At 41.7% G+C, this 17,284-nt stretch overlaps 1 protein-coding gene across 5 annotated transcripts in view; it reads left to right on the forward strand.

The window, feature by feature from the left end:
- The window catches only part of Kif16b (kinesin family member 16B), a 299,092-nt gene that overhangs the window by 28,739 nt on the left and 253,069 nt on the right, over positions 1–17,284 (forward strand). For all 5 annotated transcript variants that reach the window (XM_023720152.1, XM_023720153.1, XM_023720154.1 and 2 more), the window contains exons 2-6: positions 3,276–3,345; positions 5,407–5,520; positions 11,044–11,160; positions 13,259–13,356; positions 14,044–14,153. In XM_023720152.1, coding sequence (XP_023575920.1) covers positions 3,276–3,345; positions 5,407–5,520; positions 11,044–11,160; positions 13,259–13,356; positions 14,044–14,153 — 509 coding nt within the window. The remainder of the gene's footprint in view (positions 1–3,275; positions 3,346–5,406; positions 5,521–11,043; positions 11,161–13,258; positions 13,357–14,043; positions 14,154–17,284) is intronic.

Below are 17,284 nucleotides of genomic sequence, written 5' to 3' on the forward strand. Positions count from 1 at the left end.
GTATTTACTGAGCTGCAGACTCACTTGTCCACAGCATGCTCTTTTGCAGCTTACTAGTTCTCCTACTGACAGTGTTGCTGAGACTTCTTTCCCATAATATAATGGAGGATATGTGTTCTTTATGTGAAAAATAAATAAAAATAGTTTTAAAAATTGTATTGTTGCTATTGTGTATTCTGCCACCGAGATGAAGGCAGTTAGTTACTGGCTCATAGTAGGTAACTCTTCAGGGTGGAGGAGCACCTGTGAGCTCTTCCATAGAAATGTTACTGGATGGTGGGACATGCGGGGATTCTTTCCTGGTACCTATTGTCCTGAACAAAGAGCTGGACCAGACACACAGAAAGGCAGAGAAAACGTATCGGAGGCAGGAAAGAGGTGTGTGGTACTGGGCAAGAGCAGGCCAGTGTTGGCTACACCGCCTGAGAAGGGAATGGGGTCCTTTATATCTGCGGTTCCCAGCTTGGCTTCCCAGTGCATGCAGATAAGGCTTTGGGGCAGTTGTCCTCTCAGAAACTCACTTGGCCTGGTGCCAGATTTAAACTGCCCATGGGAAGACTTGCTTGATTTTCCTGTGGATATAATCAAAAGGCTTGAGAATAGCACTTTCTTGTTTGGTTCTGCATACAGTGCCAGATTCAAATGAGCGATTGTGAATATCGGGTTTTGATTGGCCCTGTGTGCTCAGGAGCCGTGGAGTCATCTTGGGTCCTGTGTTCTGCACTTGTCCTCTGGGTTTTCACAACCTTTGCCACATTCTGCCTGGTTAGTTGCCTAGTTTGCATCAGCTGTAATCTCCTACTGCATGTATGGTTCAGCTTGGAGACCCCAGCCTTCTCTAGTCAGGCTTTATATTATGCAGTAACTAAATACCATGAGCTGAATAGATGCAGTCAATTTGAATTGTTGAATAATTTAAAAATATTTAAAAAACATACTTGGATTCAGATTCACATAGGGTTTTTTCCCCCCTAGTATGTATTTTCTTGCTCATGTATCATGAAAACTGACATAATTTGTCTCCTTCTCTGAATGGATACTTTACATCTTTTCCTTCCCTGACCCCTATACTACTGGTCTATAACTCACTATACTTTAGCTGGCTCATTTGTAACATCTTACGATCTAGTTTCCAGACCTTTCAAGTAAAGTATTTATATGAAGGAACCATAATTGACTTTTCAGTTGAGAAACCCAATTTACCAAAGTGGCTAGGGGGAGATATAGTTCATTTTGCTTTCTTATCAAATCGATGTTCAGATAATATTTTAGGATTATTTATTTTTCCAAATATAAGAAAAATGTCAACATTTATTTCCCATGTTTCTTAAATGTCAGAGGATACTGACCTGGGGCCAGAGAACTCTCAGTGCCTTGTGTTTCACAGTCTGGGCTGAAGGACGAAAATATGACACTGGATAGTGCTGAACGCAAGCACACCCCATGTGTGGGATGGACTTGGCTGTAGGTGTGAAGAAAGCTGATCATTGCTTTTCTGGACTAATCAGAAAGCTGATACAACAGGGAGGAAGCCTAGAGGAGTGGGATTCATTCAAAAGGGATAGGAAGGTCGTGTCTGAAGGCCTCCTAGAAGGAGGCAGGTCGTGTGGACAGTGGGAAAAATGTGTGGCATGTGGGAGATGAGAACCAGGAGTGTAGGGTTCAGTAGGGACCCAATGTAGCTGGACACTGGGCATCGCTGAGTAGGCTGAGTAAGAGCCATCCATTTAATAATTCAGACTGATAGTCCAGTGCAGGTATGCAAGCAGTTGAAGCATGGCAGAGTTGTGGGCGCTGTGTCAGGGTCTAGGTAGGCAGTATTGTAGTGGGTGCTGTGAAGGTTCTCCAAAGGGAGTGCAGTCTGCTGTGGCAGTGGTGTGATGGGGAGGTGGACCTGGAACTGGGTGGGACAGGATGCAGTACTGGAATCACAGTAGGGGTTAGGGTCAGATCACAGGATCAGATTAGGAAGAACTGGACATGGCCCTAAGACTGGACTTTACGCTGGAACTTTGAGACATTGCAGAAGGAAGTTAAATCTGGGGAACTTCAGAGTGAGATGTGCATTTTGAACGTCCCTGTCTTGGCAGCAGGTGGATTGTGGATGGGAGGGACAGGGCCACAGGCAAAGAGACCAAGATTCCTCCATGCAGTCTTAATTGAAATGGTTTCCTGCTGTATGATATACAATTTGTTTCAACTTACATTTGGGTGTTGGATCATTTTATAACAATATTACTTCTCACATTGTTTTTATCTGTCTGAAGATCAAATCATATCTGAAGAAATCTAGTTTCTGTCTCTGCCCCTTCTACTTCATTTTCTTGTTTCTCCATAGAAAGCCTTTAAAATCTGCTTAGGTTATTATTTTAATTTTTCCATATAAATGGTAGCATTTTATATACTGGTGCTCCTTGACTTACAATGGGGTTGTGTACTCAAGTTGAAAATGTCCTAAATTGAAAATTCAATGCATACACCCATCAGAGTTTAGCAACACAAGACATTGTAGAGCCCTGTGGGTTGTTCACCCTTGTCATCTGGGGGCTGTCCAGCATTATTGGTGAGGACCTGGACCAAACATACTACTAACCTGGGAACAGACCAGGATCACAAGTATGATTCCTGTTGAGGGACACTGCTTTCACTCGGTTGTGTAGACTAGAAATCAAAAGTCAAGCTGGGCTCTACCTGTATACTTTTCTCCACTTAACCATGGATATTGGTGACCATGGGCGTGTTTATCGAGATCTTCCTCATTGTTTTTGCAGTGGCATCACACTATGTTGTGTAGGTGGACAGCCATTTATTCTAGACAGTTGTCTTCTCAGTTTTCTTGGCCTCCAATTTCTAACGGACATGATGGGTTGCGTCGAGGTGGGAGCAGATCCGGACTGGCTGTGGAAGCCCTACTGAGTCCTGAGCACCCGTCTGTTTTTCCTGCTTCTTATCCAGGTGGAGGCACCCAATGTCTTTTGCTTTGTTATTAGTTACATAGGGCTACTTTATTCTTAGACACATTCCTTCATTTGCTTTTTGTCTTATTTAGGAATTTTTCAAGATTGTAAGAACATTATTTTTCAGTTTTTAATGGTGGCATTTGTTTTGTGTGTCTTCATATTTATGGTATTAGTAAGGATTCAAGGGGAGTGTTATTAGAGATTATTCATTTGATGTCTTTTTGTAATGAAAGCCCCACATATGAAAAATAAATGCAACAATTTTTTTATATCACCTCTTCTCTCCTAATCAATACTATATTGTTTATGTTGCAGGGAAAAGGACTTAGAGGCCAAGTTCATTATTCAGATGGAGAAAAGCAAGACAACAATCACAAACTTAAAGGCAAGTAGTGATCCGGATCCCCTGCAGCTCTGTGAGCCCCATGTTTGCTGTCCTAGTGGGGTGGCTTCTTGCTATTTCTGTTCCCCTCTGTCATCAGTTACATTAGCAGAGTTGGCTTGCTTTTGATGAGGCTGGAGTAGAACCAACTTTCCTCTCCTATTGCCAGTTCTTTGATCTGGATCACAGATGCACAGGGTCAGTCTGCTGTGGGAGCTTCAGAGCATAGACCAGCTGCATGCAGGCGTTTTCATCCTGGGTGCTTGAGTTGATATCTTAGCCCACAGATGAAGAGCTAATCCTTCATTCACAACACAGAAAATGAAAGATTAAAAAAAAAAACCGTAAAAGCATGTGTAAAAAAATAGAAAACAATCATTTTCCAGAAAGGCAAATTCTTTATTTTATACTTAAAGTATCTCATTTGTTTCTTTGGTCACTTCCTTTCTTTCTTTCCTTCTTCCTTTTTTTTTTTTTTTTTTTTTCTGTATTTTAGAGAAGGGTCTACAGAGTGTTCAGGGTCTCACTACTAGATCGGACTCATAGTGATTCCGCCTGTTTATAGCCCCCCAAGTGCTGGGATTACAGGCACATGCCACCACACCCAGTCTCAGTCGCCAGCTCAGCATGCCTCGGAGGCCGGCATGGCACTTCATTTCTTAATGGCCATGAGTGCTTTTCACTTGGAAGAAAGAGGGTTGTAAAGTTAATAATAAGGAAGGTGTGTGATTTGGGGTTAGGTGGTTACTTCTTCGATCTTTGTACTTCTGGGCTTGGGTTTCTGAGCCTGCTGCTCCATGACCAATAAAGGTCACTCTCCAGTTCACTAAGGAAAGAATTTCCACTAAGTCAAGGTTCAAAGGGCTGGACACATGGAATTCACTTTCAGAGGAGCAGAGCTGGATGTTCAGTGGTGGACGTTGGGGAGGCACCTGCCTTTTTCCTGCAGAGTGCTCTGGATGGTGTGCTGGCCCCTTCTGCAAGCTGATGTCCCTTGGCTTGAGGCATTTGCTGCTTCCTTACTAGTCACCGTTCCCTGTATGTTGGCTCTGTAGCCACTTTGAGTCTTCTGTCAAAGCGTGGGCTCCCACACCCTCTCAGCTTTCCACCAGTCATCCCCTGTCTATTCCCTGCTCCCAGTTCCCTCTTCTTTGCCTTGGATGCCCTTCCTTTGCACTTTTGGCATCCATTTCTCTTGATTCCTCTGTTGCTTTTTGTGTTTAACAAACATCTCTCTGATGTTTGAGTCACTGGAAACAGATACCCACAGTTCTTTATAATGATTTCTTAATGTGCTATTATTTTAAGTGCTAATGTTTTACCAATTCTCTTTATAATATATGAATTACTTGAAAAATATAATGGCTATCGAATCTGTTTTTCTAAGTCTGAGGAACTGTATGAGGTTTTTGAGAGTCTGGAAATTTTTAAATATGAGTTTGGCTTCAAATGAAGCATACAGCCTGGTAGACGAGACATGTAAGCATGTGTAATTAACTCACAGTATGATGTGTCCTGGGAGACTTGTGCATCTCAGATAGGAGAATTTCCTACTGGATACAGTGCATTAGGGAAGGTTTTTGGAGAGATACCTGACCGGGATTTCCATGGGAGCCACCAAGTTGCACAACTCTAGGTGATCCCCGCCCCTCCACAGTCTGTGTGAATGGCATCCCGGAGCTGCGCAAAGCCCTGTCCTGGTGATTCCAGCAGAAGGCACAGTAAGATCGTTGGAGATAGAAAAATTGTCTGCTTAGCATGTTGGGTTGATGTAAATTAATCATAAAAGAAGAGGCAAGAAGAGTTGTCATGGGTTATAGTGCATCCTGGATTGGTGAGGTAAGGGAGTTTAGGTGGCAATGAAGTTTTATTCATTTTTTTAGAGAGACTGGCAGGAATTTCTTAGGGTATAAATATGAAAATATGTCATAAATAATGTTGAGCATTTTATTTGTTTCTGGAATAGATCTTTTCCTAGTATGGGTAACTGGTCCAGAAGCAGTAGGTCTGTGTGGCTGCTGTCACTCTCCTGCCATGTGATTATCACCATCCTCTCTTTTCTAGATACCAGAAGGAGGGACTGGGGACTCAGGAAGAGAACGCACCAAGACCTTCACCTACGACTTTTCTTTTTATTCTGCTGATACAAAGAGTCCAGATTATATTTCACAAGAAATGGTATGATGTGATATTTTGCTAATCTTTATTTTGTTTTATTTTCACAGCAAGAAAAACATGCCTGCTTTATAATACTTTCAAACAGCTTGCTAATTTTTTTTCTGAATAAATTTTATATGTAATTATCCCTTTTAAACTTAGCCTTTTGGGTACTATGTAGGGCTGCTAAGGCTAAAAAGTATTCAGTTCTCAAAAGATTTTTTTTTTCATCCTTGAACATGGTGATCTTAACTTTTACTTGGTTTCCAAATGTGGACATGGCCACTGTTTTGAAGGAGCTCTAAGTATTTTAGGAGATGCTGTACAAGTATGTTTAAGGCCAGCAAATAAGTCACTTGGCTTGAGTTCTACGGTACAGCGGTTAGGGAGTAAGTTTCAAACCCAAGTCATGTTTTGTATGCTTGTGTGGAAGGGAGTCCAGAAAGAATGTCTCATCTAGAGCCTTTCCAGAATGTAAAATGAGGCTGAACTCTGTCCAAGGAACTCCCTGGTAGGCTTTTAAGGACTACAATGTAGGTGTGGTGTGGGTAGATGCGAGCAGACCCAGGTGCCTCTGGAGACCATCTTGTCGGAAACAGATTGTGACACTTCATGTGACAGAGGACAAGTGTGTTTCCCTGGGTGTGCATGTGAGGTGGGGAGCACTGGTGGAGGGGAAGAATGTGGCTTCCTTGTGGGGCCTCTTTAGGTTTGTCCCAGCTTCTCTGGCTGCACTGCCTCAGAGCTCCATGTGGTAAAACAGGGATAAGAATTCCCATCCTGCTTGCCCAGGGCTGTAATTGGTGCAGTGGCTTCTTGAAAAGTAGAGCATGAAAAACATTCTGGTCTGAAACAGCTTGAAGTGTGTATGTGCAGCAAAATTATGACATTATCTGGAAATGTGTTAGAAACTGGGAGTCTAAGGCTGGGTGTGGTGACGTGCCCCGTAATCCCAGCTCTTGGGAGGCTGTAAACAGGCGGATTACTAGTAGTCCAATCTATTAGTAGTGAGACCCTGAACACCCTGTACACCTTTCCCTTTAAGAGTCTCAAGACCTGTTCAAATCTGCTGAGCAGCAGTTTTTTTTTTTTTTTTTTTTTTTTTTTAAGCAGACTCTGCATTTTGCTTTTAAGGAGCCTGATGATTTGCATGGATCCTAACAAATTTGAGAAATGCACTTTGTTTAGAAGTGGTTTATGGGGGAGATTGGGTTTATTGGACAGTGTAAATGTGGTGTTGGAGGGACTGTATCCAGATGTTGACCCAGACATCAGGGAAAAATAGAAAGGGACAGCAGCAGTGGGAGGGGGGCTATACAGAGAGGAGGGACCATTGGGAGAGAGGGACCAGGAGGGGCAAGATGAACTACAGTTGCCTGGGTCTGCATCAGTGTCAGACACTCTGCTTTGTGTTCATTAATCCTCAGAATAACCAATGGGGGGCCAGGGAGATGGCTCAGTAGAATAAGTGCTTGCCTGGCAAGCATAAGGGCCTGAGTTCAATCCCCGATTCTGCCAAAAAAAAAAAAAAAAAAAAAAAGAATAACCAATGGGATGAATTGAAACTCCGGATTTCTTTTTATAAGAGTCTAAATAAGCTTAAATAACTTGTTCAAGTTGATGAAACTGATCAACTCTTTTTCTTTTTGTGTAGTATTAGGTCTTAAAACCAGGGCTACTCTAGCTGTATTCCATGCCATTTTTATTTATTTTTTTTTCAAATTTTCAGTCAGAGTCTTGCTAGGTTGCCCAGCCTGGCTCTGAACTTGTGATCCTCTTGCTTTAGCTTTTTCATAAGTACATGGGGAGATTGAATTGTGCACCAATGCACATGGCTTAATTGAGTTTTAATAGCAGCAGAGTTGAGACTCTGAGTGTTATGTCCAGGGTGGTTGGGGAACAACTGGGTAGTTCAATGGGCTTGGGAGAAAAAACGGGGAGCTCTAGCTATCAGATGGGTAGGGCAGCCTATGGGACAAATAGTGGTGAGTAGAGATGACTGTAGGGTCAAGGTGAATGGATTAGTCCAGCGGTGGCAAATTTATGGCACACGTCCTGCTGCCCACTGTTATCCTTGAAACCTCTAAACTGTTCACCATCCCTGGATTTGTAGCTAGGAATCTAGTAAAGGATAGAATAGTATAGATATTTAGATCTGGATTTAGCCTTCAAGATAGGAGTGGGAATTAAGTGGCAGATAGAAGGGATTTGTTGATGGGAAACCAATTTGGTGTAATGCTCTCCAGAATGTGTTCAATGCAGGAAGAATGAACATCCTCAAAGGGCTTCTTTTTTTAACTTATCAAGATGGCAGAGTTTTTCCCCCATTAATTCCATTTAACCTAAACTAAGGTCTTCTGGGGACAGCAGGCTGTACAGTGGGAGGTCCAGGGAAGCGGCAGCAGAGTATTTTGTGACAGCAGGACCTGGGACCTAGAGTGTTTGCTGACCCAGTGAACTAGTGTACAGATGGTGGCTAGTTTATTGGAACAGATGACATTTCCTGGGCTCTACTAGGAGCCAAGATCAGGGGGAGCAGGGCCAATTTTAGTTCATTTAGAAGTTAAAAATAAGTTCCCAGAGTTATAAATAGTTCTAGATGGTGTGCCTCCTTCTCGGATGAGGTCAGCTGTCATACTGTATGCTGGCAGGCATGCATGGTCTCTTCTCGGGTGCTCCAGGCTCCTCTGCTCTAGGGGGTAAATGGAAGTAATTCCATTAAATTGCAGATCTAAAAACAACCTGGAGATATGGTCCTAAACACAATTTTTTTTTTTTTTTTTGCGGAACTAGGGGTTGAACTCAGGTCCTTGTACTTGCCAGGGAAGTGCCTATTCCACTGAGTCATCTCCCCGGTCCCCTAAACACAATTCTTGTAGAAGCACTTGTTACTAAGCCAGCATGATAGGGGAAATTATCTCTCATGACAATATTTAATAAAGAGTTTATCCTTTGGCCCTAATTCTAATAGCTGTGTTATAAAAAGGGGCTTCAGAGTAAATATTGACTAAGGCACTGCTGCACTAGTGCCCCATCAGGCCCAGAAAGTGAGTGAAGGACAGCTCTGGCCCTGTATCAGGGATAGACTCTAGCTAAACCTCTTTAAACACACAACAACAACAACAGCAAAAACTCAGCTAAATGTAAATAATATGCTGAAAAAATATATCTTTCTATTACTATAGTTCAAGTTCACTTTCCCTTTATGTTAAACAAATACTAGGTAAGATGACTATTATTTTAAAATTAGAAAAAAAAAGTCAGTGAGCAATTTAAATTCCCAGTCATGAGCATTAAAGACCATTGATGTAGTAAGGTCTAATTTTTTTAATGGTTCTTCAAAACTACAAAGGGAGACTTTGATCTCGCAGGACCTGTTCCTTAATTCAACTTTGGAGAAACTGGAAACGTAAAATTTTTCATTCCAAGTGTGATGGAAGAACCTTTGCCTTAGGAGCAATTTGAGTGGTTTTCACTGAATCGGTCCTGGGTGGGAGCAAGGTGGACTTACGTGCGCCTGTTCTTCTGGGGTCCCTTGCTGACTGTGGAAACTTAAAGCTGCGACTGGACCAGGTCTGCTTTCTCAATCTCCAGACCTCAACTTTCAGGACTGTTCTAGTGTCATGTCCCCCATCCCCGCTCCTCCTGAGCCCTTGAGTCTGTCAGAAGACCTCCTGGATTAGCTTTCTGCTGAAATAGTAATGAAATGGTATGCGTGGGTTTTTACATTAGGGAAAAATTTCATTGTGAAAACCTTCTGGTTTGGTTTAAATAAAAATATTTTCCATGACTTGGCTTTCATCCAAGATCCTTCTTTTATTCTCTGAGAAGTTTCTGGAAGGCTCTTTTTCCTAACCAGTGAAATTCTAAAAGTGATACTTGACGTTTGTGTGTTGTTTTTCTGAGATTTTTTTACTCACATTCCACACACAGTGGTGAATAATGAACGTTCGTGGGTGGGCTGGAGTTCTGCTTCTCCCAGGATTCTGGCTTTTACTTCTTAATAGAGGTGTGAGGAGAAGTCCTTTCAGTTAGGACGGGGCTGTGGGATGAGGGGATGTAGTAAGGCTTTGGAATCAGTCAACCTGCCACGCTGTAGTAAGTGCCTGGCACTCTGCTTCCTTTTCAGTTGGATCTGAGGTCTAGTAGTCCCACCAACTCAGTACTGTTTTCATGAGTATCAATCTATCACACATGAAATGGCTTGCAAAGTGTCCAATAAATGTGAGCTGCAGTTAAGAGTCGGGAACTAAGTGATCAAAATTCAGGAATAAGATCGGAAAATAAGAGCTCCTAAAGCTGAAATGGGTAAAAATTGACTCAGAATGAGTGGCTTTGGCCATTTGTGAAAGTGACTCAGTTAAAATGTTGGTCTGTAAATCTTTCCCGATAAGAATGAGGAAACAAGGTTCAAGTAAGATGGCGTTCAAGAAAGCTAAAGGCCCGTTGACCATATTCTTTCTTCTTCTTTGGATGACAGCTGTATTAATTTTTTTTGTTTGACAGCTGTGTTATTAGCAGGGGCTTTTTTTTTTTTTTAATGTTCTTCTGAGATGGCCAGGTTTGTCAGTTTTGCTGAACTTTGAAACTACTTGGAAGATTTGAGACATACTGCTTCCCAGGTTCACATTCCTTAGATTCCATTTCACTGGGCTGGGTTACTGGCCAGGCTGGTGGGACTCCAGAGCTTCCCCATATGATTCTCCTGTGGAGCCAGGGTGGCAGTCACAGGTCTGGGTGACTTCCTGGTGGATCCAGCTGGCCCCCCCACTTCTTCCTGTCTCCAACCCTGAGCATGACTGCTGAGATGCCTTTGATAACTCTCTAGTTGCCAATGTTCCAACTTTTCGAGCAGAGTGATCTTTTATAAAATGTGCCCTTTGTGTGCTGTGCTTCGAAGACAGGAGGCAACACGATGACAGTGTGTTTGTCCCTTCTCAGCTGAGTATGATCAGAATGACCTTCTATATTTCTTTCACTTATATTGTCTCCCAGAGGTATTGTATTTTTATTCAAAATTATAATTGTGCAGTATTTCAGGCTGCTAAAGGTATAGTCCCCTGTGTGGAGACACAGGCCCCCATGCCCCAGCCCTTCGGGCCATGTCCCTTCCCTCACATCACCCAGAACCTCCACTCAGATGAAATGGGAACTTGGGTTGGCATGGTTCACAGAGCAGTTTCTGGGTACTATGGCTGTCAGACAGTGCCTGGAGATCCTGAAAGAGTGAAAGCTTTATCATTCAGGATGGTAAATCATTATGTTTTAAAATCATCTTCTTGACTGAGTGTCACTTTGCCTTGTTTACATTTTTATACTTTGGGAACTGTTTTGTTAAGTAGGAAAGAGGATGGTCTTGCTTAGAAAGTTTACTTTTGATTTGAAATTGAGGTGCATGTATATTCTGCTAATCACTGCTACTGTGATTTATTTATATAGCGCAATCCTTAAGAGAGGAATGTAGCATTGAAGAATATTGCCAGCCCTGTAGGGGCTTTTATTACAATCCCTAGTAACTGGATCTTTTGTGTTTATGTGTTTCAGGTTTTCAAAACCCTGGGCACAGATGTTGTGAAATCTGCATTTGAAGGTTATAATGCTTGTGTCTTTGCATATGGGCAAACTGGATCTGGAAAGTCATACACTATGATGGGAGATTCTGTACGTTGTTGATGCTGCGTGGGAAGGAATCTTATTGTTTTTCTCTAGACTGATAGAATTGTCTCTTTTATCTGCTTGGTCTGTACTAACTTGCTTTTTATGTTCTGATCATTTTTCAGTAATAAGATAAAAGTAATAAGTTGGACTAAATTTCCTTTGAGAGATTTTAAATTAGAAATTGCTTTAAGTTTATAAGCATGAATAATGGATGCAACTCCCAGTTCATTTTCCGTTTTTAAAGGCCTTATAATCTTATCAAGAAAGTATGCTGGGCCCACAAGTAATTTATTCTCCTTTTCTGCCAACACAACGGTTTGAATAAAATTACCAAAGTCTGTTCTTTTTAAAGTAATTCAGAACATTTTTCCCAAAGAAAAATGTAAAAAACAAATCTAACTTTTTGATGGAAAGGTATTACATAAATTCAGCAAATGCATTAAAAAAGTGAAGAGTTACAAAGTCCATACTAGAGTTACATGGTTATAATATGTACAGCTTAGTGGTTAGTAAATTAACAGGCATTAACGTGACACTCATCCCAAAGTATGGAGAACTCAGAGGTAAACTTTACTACAGAACTTCACCATGTTCTGTGTTTTCTCCAAATTTAGAGGGTGCCTGTGTGTTTTATTTTTCTTAAGTGAGAGTGAGCGCAGTATGCAGTGGCTGGCTGGCCTGCAGTGTATTCAGCCACTGTGGCCTGCCCGCCAGCAGATGCGGCGGTGTTCTTCTGGCTGCAGGCTTGCTGGCTCACTGCAGTAGCGTGGTAGAGGAGAGCAGGACTTCCAGCTGGAGTCACCTCTGGGCACAGAACCTGACATCCTCAGCCCAGCCATTTCTGTATACCAGAGGTCTGGCAGTGTTGTGCTGTACACTCTCCATGCTGAAAAATCAGGAAAAATGAGGAAGAGTGGATCATTTCAAGAGTTCTGTGTTTGCCTTTCATCATTACTTTTCTTACTCTCCTACCACTGTGCCTTTGGAAACAAGTTCTCTAAAACTGAAATATGTTCGTTGATTCCCTAGAAAGTATTTATGTAAGTCAAACATTTATAAAGTACTTGTAAATTATAAGTGTGTTTCTCTGGCCTTAATAATAATCCTTGGGTATTATTTATTTTGGAATAAGGAAAATATGGTGAAAGGCTGTTTTCCCTGATAGGAATTTGCACTGATTAAATAGTACAAAGAATAAAAAAAAAAAAAAATCCTGAACCAATGATTTTAGTTTTATTCTTTGGGTGAGAAGTTGGGTGATAGTAGTCATGGGGTTGGAGGTTTTACAGTTTTGGTTTCCTGATGAGAACATTATGCCTGATCTTCAGTATCACTCTGAGGTTCACCAGCCTGTTGTTGCTGAATGAGACATGTTTAGTAACTATGACACTGCCACTGCATAATTGATACGATGTACTATAAAAATCTTCCTTTCTTGGAAGTGCAGTGTAAGGAGTCCTATATCAAAAGGAGGGATAGGGGGCTGGTGAGATGGCTCGGTGGTCTAAAGCACCTACTTAGAACAAGCTAAGCTAAGCAGAGCACAGGGACCCCAGTTCAATCCCCCAGCAGCGCATGCCAGCCAGGCCCGCCCCCTGGTGGGCTGAGCTGGCCACACACACACAAAATAAATAAATAAATATTTAAAAAAAAAAAAAAAAAAAGGAGGGATGTATCAGTTTAACGTGGCCCTGTTACCTAAGTTCCATGACAGTTATTAGTTGTGTTAAGGACTTACAAAGATTTTTCTTAGTGTTCCTTTTTCTCCTAGGGTACATCTTCTCTTCTTTAGTCCTTCAGTCAAATAGTTTAAACATTTACTCTACAGCCAGAGACTATTTTGTCTACTAGCTGGAGCATAAGTCTTGGTATCTTTACAAGCCATGATTTAGCTGAACAACAGCTCACAGTCATATTTTACCCAAGTCCAAGTATGTAGAAGTGAGAAAGATGCATCCTCTCACATCAGAGAGGAGGAGGTTATCCTGGTGGAAGGACTGGCATTGTCAGGCCCCTTGTGTCACCGTCCTCCCTAGCAACATGCACAATCACCACTTGATTTCATTTCCAGTGACAGCTGCTGCACTCCTTTTCCTTACAGGGTGATTTGGGCTTAATACCGCGGATCTGTGAAGGGCTCTTCAGTCGGATAAATGAAACCACCCGATGGGATGCTGCATCCTTTCGCACTGAAGTGAGGTAGGACCTATGGTCGGGCAGGTGCGAGCGTGGAAGGGAACCCAGTGAACACAGGCCCTGTGTGGGGCACACAGCTGCCTGGGAGGGGTGAGGCATCTAGGTTCCCGAGCAGTGTCTGCCTTTTCCTCTTCTGTATTTATGGTGTTGGGAGTAATGTTGAAAACACTGGGTTTGCAATGACTTTCTTGGGTACAATTTGGATGGGAAATAACAGCTTGGTAAGAAATGGTAACATTTAATGTTTGTCTCAAATGGAGTGAGCCCTTGACTTCTATGAGTATACCAATTACTTGCCTCTTTCCTTTGGGTGAGCAAGGGTTGTGTTAGTTTTTGTGTTGGGAGGATCAGTATAAATCTAGCCTGTAAAACGTCTGGCTGTTCTTTGAAGTAAACTTGTGTGGGCAGCCAGTCTTTTAAGTGGTTTTGAAGATTAATCTGTCAGTTTCTGCTTCTCACTGCTGTGTGGCTTCAGTGGCTGTGTGGCCTTTGGACCTACGCCTTGTCTATCTGACCTATAAAATGAGGCTAATAGAAGTCCTGGCAGTGGATTGCATGAAATACTCTAAAGTGCTGAGTATCGTCTGTGGTACAGCCACTGCCCGTACATGTGCGTGGCTGTTGTTGCTGTTATTGTTATTAGGGTCTCAACGTTCTGCTTCTGAATTCAGTTCTGTTTACAATTTGTAGCTATTTAGAAATTTACAATGAACATGTGAGAGACCTCCTTAGGCGAAAGTCATCTAAAACCTTCAATTTGAGAGTCCGAGAGCATCCAAAGGAAGGACCTTACGTCGAGGGTAAGAGTGAATATTTCACAGCCTTATCCTGTGGGGATTTGTGTCAATAGAAAGCTTTCAAAAAGAAGAAAGAAAAAAAAAAAAAAAAAGAACAAAACAAAACAAAAAACCAGTAGTATAATGGGGAGACTTTAAAAATTTCCTTTCAGAATTTTATTATAGTAAAAATGGCATACGCTGTCATGGCACAGCGTTCACTTATGAATTCATGCCTTATTAGGTGTTCGCTGACTTTTGTGAGCCTCGCCAGAGATTTCTCCTGGCTTTATGAAATCTCTGGCGATGTGTTTTTTGTTGTTCTCAGGCAAGGTAAGTATGTTTGTACCTGTCTCTTTAAGGGCATTACATTTTAGCGGTGTAATGTTACTGATAATACATTGCAAAAAAATTATTCTAGAGCTCTTGTGTGTTAAGGAGAATGTACAGAATCTCCTCTCAGTGGATAGATTGCAGTAGATTAATTGTGCACAGTCCTTTGTGGGGAGCACCACACACAGTGATAGTAAACAATTGGCCCTTGCTAATTGTTCAAATAATAGGCTGGGTTTTTGGTGATCTTTCTGATGAAGCTGATCTCTATTCTGCAGAGAGAGCTGAGCGCTGGGTGGTTAGCAGGAGCTGCACATGGAGAACATGCTTTCTGGGGCTTCGTGTTTTTCATGTGTGTTTCATTGGGGACAAACCTGTGCATCTTTTAGGCTGCCTTTTTTTTTTTTAACCTTAAGAAATCAGGTATGCCAGTAAAGTCCCAACTGTATTTAATTTTTATTTGTAGATTTTTCTTTCTGCATTTAAAGTAAGGTGTCTAATTGCATAGTTGTTTGGGGGGCATTATTGTTAATAGATTTTCACCTAACATCATGTGCCCTCATGTTTGCCTTTTAATTGGTTTATCAAATGTTAGAACATGTAAGACTGGTGTGTGAAGAGACACAATAATCCACAGGGTAAACCATCTAGAATCTGACCTAGATACTATTAAGCTTTTATTCAAATGTTGGGAGAATATGGATTTTTACATTTTCTGGGACAAAAGTAAATTGGTATCATTGCTTAGATTTTGCACCAGGAAAAACAGTAGTTGGTTCAAGATTTAAATGTAAAAAAATGAAATAAACTGACCAGAAGACCTCTCAGGAGGCTGGGGAGACAGCTTAGGGACATAAGCACCTCCCTGGCAAGTACAAGGTCCTGAGTTTGAACCCTGATACAAAAGAATAAAAAAAAGATGCCACAAGTTAAGTTTTCCCAGAAACTTAAATGACCAAAGGTTTTTAAAAGCCTACTTAAAAACCTAGCAGCCATAAAAGAAGGTAAATTTGAACTGGTTGAAACAACAACAAAAAGCCCATACAAAACTTGACAGAAACATTGTAAAAAAAGGTAAAAGCTTAATTACAAAGTGGGGAAATATTTTGAATGTTGTTTCAGACAAAGGGCTAATTTCCCTAATATATAACGGGCTTTTAGGAATGAATAAGGACTGGTGGGACCTGGCTGGTGGGATGATGGGGCGTTGCTGAGCGTGATGGCTCCCATCTGTAATCCCACCACTGGTAAGCCTGAAAACAGGAGGATCACTATGAGTCTGAGCTGTGTAGTGATACCCTGTACCAAATACATAAAAATAAATCAGTAAATAAATAAATAAGGACTGATCAGGAAACCAAATAGAAAAATGGACAAAGAGTATGACTACATCATTTATGAAAATGGAATTACTGGTGATTTTTAAAAGGAAGACTCAAAAATAATAAAAACACAAGCAAAATAAAAGTGCCTCAAGGTGATGTTTGCCACCCTGCTTTGGTGGGGATGAGTCCTTGGGGTAAGACAGTGGTGGGAGGTTAGCATTTGTATTACTCCTGCTGGTTGTAATTTGCCCTCCATGGAGGACAATTTTGCAGTGTATATTAACATTTCAAATGTGTTTCATTTTAGCACTTCCACCTCAAATAATTTTTTTCCTGTGGAAACATTCCCAAACACTTGAAAAGACCTGTGTGGACAATTATTTGTAGCTAGAAGCATTGTTATTAGAAACAAAACTGGAAACAACTTCAGTAGTCTCAATAGGAGACTGGTTAAGTCCTTTATGGTGCATCCATACAATTGAAGGCTCTGTAGTCTGAAAAATGAATGAGAAGTCCTCTTACGTGATACACAGTATTCCTTTTGGTTGGTTGGCTGATTAATTAGGAGTGATGGGGATATAGCCCAGCTTGTGCATGCTGACAAGCACTCTGTCACAGAGCTACACTCTCAGTAATATATCACTGCTTTGAAAAAACAAGCAAGGTACACAATAATGTTTACAGCATGTGTGTTCCTTTTAGTTTTTGGTGGTGGTTGTGATGGGGGTGGGGGTGCTGGTGCTGGCCATTGAAATCAGGGCCTTGAATGCCTAGATCTCAGGCAAGGTGTGAGCTCTGCTGCTGAGCTTCATTCCCAGTTTAAGGTGCTACCCACCATTTGTATAAGAAGCAAAAACCTTGTTTTGCGTATATGCCATTCCCTCTGCCTGTATTGGTTATTTTTACAAGGAATGCAGGTACTGACAATACTTGAAGGAGGTACTGCTTCACAGAAGGTGGGTAACATAGCTAGCTGTGCCGAAATAGTCTGAAATAAACCACTTAAAGGAAAGAAAGGTTTATTTTGGCTTGTGGCTTCTGAGCTTTCCGTCCATGGTCTTCTGGCTGTGTTGCCTTTAGGGTAGGGTGAGAACTGTGGTGGAAGGGCTGGAGAGAGGAAAGCTAGCCTCAGGGCTGCTGACAAGCAGAGACAGGAAGAGCTTGTGTTTCTGGCTTCCTGCTCTTCCTACTTTTGTTTCCCCTGGGCTCCTTATAGCTATTGGGTGTTGCCTCCTGCATGGGGCCAGGTCTTCCCTCTCAGTGTGCTGGCCCACATGCCTGTAGCCTCTTGGAACACCCTCACAGGCATGTGTAGAAGTGTATTTTTGCTAATTTCATAGCATGTCTGAATCTAGCAAAGTTGATAAGACTATCACACAAGGGAAAAGAGAGGCTGTAGGAGAGGAGTAGAAGCCCCCTTACACAGTGGGGCTTTAGACTTAGAGGTAAATGAATGCTCCAAAAATCTTTTCTTCTTTTCTGGCACCAGAGATTGAA

Source organism: Octodon degus, unplaced genomic scaffold, assembly GCF_000260255.1.
Source record: "Octodon degus isolate 3935 unplaced genomic scaffold, OctDeg1.0 scaffold00073, whole genome shotgun sequence".
NCBI lineage: Eukaryota > Metazoa > Chordata > Mammalia > Rodentia > Octodontidae > Octodon > Octodon degus.